The sequence below is a fragment of the Hyperolius riggenbachi genome, chromosome 2 (assembly GCF_040937935.1).
Source record: "Hyperolius riggenbachi isolate aHypRig1 chromosome 2, aHypRig1.pri, whole genome shotgun sequence".
Taxonomy (NCBI): domain Eukaryota; kingdom Metazoa; phylum Chordata; class Amphibia; order Anura; family Hyperoliidae; genus Hyperolius; species Hyperolius riggenbachi.
The window spans coordinates 163,572,008-163,576,696 of NC_090647.1; the positions used below are offsets into that span (position 1 = coordinate 163,572,008).

A 4,689-nucleotide genomic window follows, 5' to 3' on the forward strand; every position below is an offset into this window, starting at 1 on the left:
TATGGAAATCGATCGAAGATTGGACATATTGGAAAAAATTGATCTGGCAGGTAAATCTAACAGAAAATTGTATCATGTGTACCTAGCATAACACAGTACATAGTCATGTCACTGACTGTACTCCGAGGAGCTCTAATCCCGACCATAGTCAGTCCAATGTCCTACCATATAATTATTATGTATTTTATAGCACTGACATCTTGTGCAGCACTTTACAGAGTACATAGTCATGTCACTGACTGTCCTCAGAGGAGATCCCAATCTAATCTTACCACAGACATACTGTAATGCCCTACCATAGTATGTATTTATATAGCAGTGGCATCTTCTGCTACAGAGTACATAGATAGTCATGTCACCAAGTGTCTTCAGAGGAGCTCACACTCTAATCCCTGACCCTGCTGAACTACCTTTGTGCCAAATTGTAGATCCCCCAGCCCCGCTGGTACACAAGACAGGTTTCTGTAATCTATCATCTCGGGAACCAGCAGAGCTGTAATTTGGCTGTAAGCGAACCTTCATACAAACTACATCGAAGTTGGTCAAACACAATTGAATGTGTCTGTACCAGGCTTTAGTACACAGCAGAGGTATGACAGGTGTGTCAGTGTTGGTTGGCCGTGTACTATTTACACGTGATAAAGGAAATCTGAGCGGCCATGTGTCGTTCCCTGGTACGGCTGATCAGCCGCAAAGCATCTTCTCTACCAGCGCTGCAGGGAATGCTACTAGTACTTGGAAGCACCGCCTTAGCGTATAAGACGGGATATCATTTGCTCCCTGCGACGCATCACGTGAGCGACGCGATGACGTCATGGTTGGCAGGAAGTGGGGGGCTGTACGGTGGTCGTGCTTAGGTGATCGGTGCCATGTCTGGCTGTGGGGTGTCCAGCTTGTTTTCGGGGCCGGAAGTGCTGGAGGACCCGGCTCACGCCTCCTCTCTGCTGGCGCAGCTGAAGTCCTTCTACGACTCGCAGCTGCTGTGTGATGTGACCCTGCGTGTGTTTGGCGAGTCTGGCTTTGAGGAGCCTGAGAGCAGCCGGAGTTTTAGCTGTAACCGCAATGTGCTGTCTGCATCCTGCCCGTACTTCAGGAGCATGTTCACTGGAGGGCTGTATGAGAGCAAACAGCAGGAGGTCACCCTGCACGATGTCAGCCCAGAGTCCATGGCCCTCATTCTGGAATATTGCTACACAGGCAAAGTGACAGTGACAGAGGCCAATGTGCAGGGCCTCTATGCTGCTGCTGATATGCTACAGCTGGAGTATGTACGACAAGCGTGTGCAAACTACCTCGCCCGCCACCTGGATCTGCACAACTGCGCTAGCATTCTACGCTTTGCCGATGCCTTTGATCACCCTGAACTTAGGTTGAGCTCTCTGGCCTTTATGGCCCGCCATTTTGAGCAGCTGGCTCTTGTTGATGAACTTTGTGAACTCAGTGTTGCGCAGCTGAAAGCTGTGTTGTCCATGGACACCTTGGACGTTGTCAGTGAGCGAGTGGTGTGCAATGTGGCTTTGCGCTGGTTAGAAGACAATCCAAAGGAGATAGCAGATGCATGTCATGAGGTTTTGAGTTGTGTCCGCTGGCAACACTTTACAAATAAAGATCAAGTGTATCTTGAAGGCCTTAGATCCAAGCCATTTGTCCACAAATACTGTATGCACTTTTTAGACTCAGTACTACCGGGCAAAGATGACAAACATGCAGCATGTGCAATGCCTTGTCAAGAGACTAGTCCAGTCCGTAGAATTGGTATGCTGGCCAAAGAAATGGTCTTATTCTTTGGTCACCGTAAGGAACCTTTCTTGTGCTATGATCCTTATTCTGGTGACATTTATACAATACCTTCTCCACTTGCTAACTTGGCACAGGGCAAAGCAGTAACCTCATGCGCTGTATGTGTCTCATCAGAGAATGAGATATACTTGGCAACTCAATCTACAAAGCATCTGTGGGTTTATAGCCCAGTCCAGAACAGCTGGAAGCTCTTAGCTGAAAGACTGTTAAGCAGAGAAGGCATGGATGTGGCTTATCTTAATGGTTATGTTTATATTGTAGGTGGGCATGTCCCATCCACAAGTGCCAAGATCAAAGAGGTAGAGTGCTATAGTGTGCAGAGGAATGAGTGGTTGCTGGTTGCTCCAGTGCCTCATTCTTTTTATGCCTTTGAATTAGTGACATGTAAGGATCACCTATATGCTATCAGTAACAAAAGGATGCTGTGCTATGATCCTGCCTGCAACCAGTGGCTGAACTGTGCCTCCTTAAAGCGGCGTGATTTCCAGGAAGCCTGTGTCTTCAATGATGAAATCTACTGCATTTGTGATATTCCTATGATAAAGGCCTACAATCCAGCCAGAGGGGAATGGCGGCGAATCTGTCCAATACCTGCTGAAGGAAATACAAGCAATTACCAGATTGTAAGACATGATTCCAGACTCCTGCTTATTACCTCCACCATTGTTCAATGGAAGAAGAACCGCGTGACCGTACATGAGTATGATGTAACTAATGACCGTTGGATAAACATTGGTACCATGTTAGGTCTTCTACATTATGACACAGACTTTATCTCCCTTTCTGGCCGTGTCTATCCATCATGCTTGGAACCAGGGCAAAGCTTCATCACCGAGGAAGAGGACATACGTAGTGAATCCAGTACTGACTGGATGGATGGCTTCAGTGATCTGGATTCTGAATCGGACAGCCTAAGCTCTTTTTCAGAGGATGAGTGGTGATGAGTGGCAATAGCAAGCGCACAACAGATTTCTATTGATGACTGTTTCTAATCCTCAGGCTCTACAAATAGAAGAAGCAGTATTTCTTCTCGATCCTTATCAGAGGATCCTGCAAGTTGATAGGTTGTTTGAAAGATTGAAGAAAAAGCAGTGTCTCCGGGCTCAACCACAAACTTAGTATACCAGGGAGTCGACCAGTAGCACCCCGATCCACCAAGGGTGAGGGAAGCCAACACACGAAAAAAGGAAGTAACTGGGTCTCGACCTGGATTTTGCAATTATAGCTTTGGCTTTATTAGCACCATAGTAGCAGACAGCTACTATGCTACTATGGTGCTAATAAAGCCAAAGCTATAATTGCAAAATCCAGGTCGAGACCCAGTTACTTCCTTTTTTTGTGTGTTTGAAAGATTGACCCAGGAAGCACTACTTGAAATGTACCAGTTACTAGCAATGCTCACTATGCGTACCTACATCCTTGTGGCTACTTGTAATGGAAATTTAAATGCATTCAGGCTGCCCACAGCCAAGGGGAGGTTAACCAGGCACCGATGTGCTCCATTCACGTTCCACATCACTCCCATTGTTCCATCTTCCAGGTTGAAGAATGAAGCATGGGGAGATGTGGAATGCGAATCTAGCGCATCGGCACCTGAGTAACTTATCCTCCCCAGCAATGGGTAGCCTGAACTCATTTAAATTTCGATTACGAGGACATAGATACTCATAATGAGCAACGCTACCAGTTACCTTTGATATTCCCTATAAAGCCTTTTCAATGACTGACTTTTAATATGATTGATGTTGTACATCAGCCTCTGAGTGCCCTGTTTTTGTGTATATGTTTGTGTATCATTGAAAAAATATGACTCCTGATAGTGTCCCCCCCCCCCCCCCCCCCCCAAGAATAGGAAGATCTGAAAAAAAAAGAAAACCTTTTTTGTAGTATTGTTGAAATTCTGGTACAGTAATGTCTTTTAGGGGTCCCAAAATTTTGGATGTGATTACAATTTTTGCCTTTATTATTTGGATATTAATCGTGTTAAGTTTTATGTTCCAAGAAAACTTTGTTCCCAGGCCTGAAAATGTATAGCAATAAATATGAAGATCACGCTGATGCACATTTTATTAATCTGGCCATTTACAGCTGCCAACGCTAGACCCTATTTTTGTAACCTATACAATGTTTATGTAGTTAGATCATACAAACGTAAAATCATTTAAATAACAAAGTTGTCTGATTTTGGTTTATCGGTAATGGAGGGTATGGCCTAGTTATACTTTTATACATAGGTTGATCTGATTCGATATAGGAGTACATGGGTGCTGAGAGAATGCCTTTGCTCCTGTTATTACAAGCAGGAGGTGTGCAAAGCACTAACATGCTGCTAGTAGGCTCATTTAACTTGATAAATTGCTTAGTCATGTTTCAGTTGCACAAGGGAAGCCGTATTAGAAAATGTCCAATACTGCTTTCAACTATATGGAGTAAAGACTGCACCAAAATAAAAAAAGCTTTTCCTTAGCAACTCGTATCCCCTCTTAGCTTCTGCTCAAGTTGCCTTCACTGCATTTGTTAGCCGAAGAGGCATGAGTCCGCAACCCTGTGCTGTGTCCGCAACCCTGTAACCATGCTGCAACGGGTAATTGCTTGCATACTTGCAGTAAGAAGGAGAGCTGAGCAATGCACCACTCTGCATGATAGAGCCTAATCAGGTTTCAATAGTCAGACTATTGGTACATGAGCAGATCCTTGATTTAGAATTAAAGCAAACCTGAGCATGAATCGTATGTGTGGTACAAATATTGAATAGAACATAAGTAGCAAAGAAAAGTCTCTATTTTCAGTTATATAGCTTTTTTTTTTTTTTTCTTTAACATGTCGTCATTCTCATATATATGCAGTTTACAAACCACGCTCTCTATTTTAAATGATAAAATTGAGCAG

The 4,689-nt window shown here is 44.2% G+C and overlaps 1 protein-coding gene across 1 annotated transcript; it reads left to right on the forward strand.

Moving 5' to 3' along the window:
* The first annotated feature begins 816 nt into the window (after positions 1-816).
* On the forward strand, positions 817-3,015 carry KBTBD7 (kelch repeat and BTB domain containing 7). The gene has a single exon (XM_068267806.1). It carries the CDS (start codon positions 870-872, stop codon positions 2,739-2,741), a length of 1,872 nt encoding a protein of 623 aa, XP_068123907.1. The 5' UTR covers positions 817-869; the 3' UTR covers positions 2,742-3,015.
* The last annotated feature ends 1,674 nt before the right edge of the window (positions 3,016-4,689 follow it).

Excerpts from the sequence above, each read along its gene's own strand:
- KBTBD7 (XM_068267806.1), top strand. The coding sequence starts at position 870 with ATGTCTGGCTGTGGGGTGTCCAGCTTGTTTTCGGGGCCGGAAGTGCTG.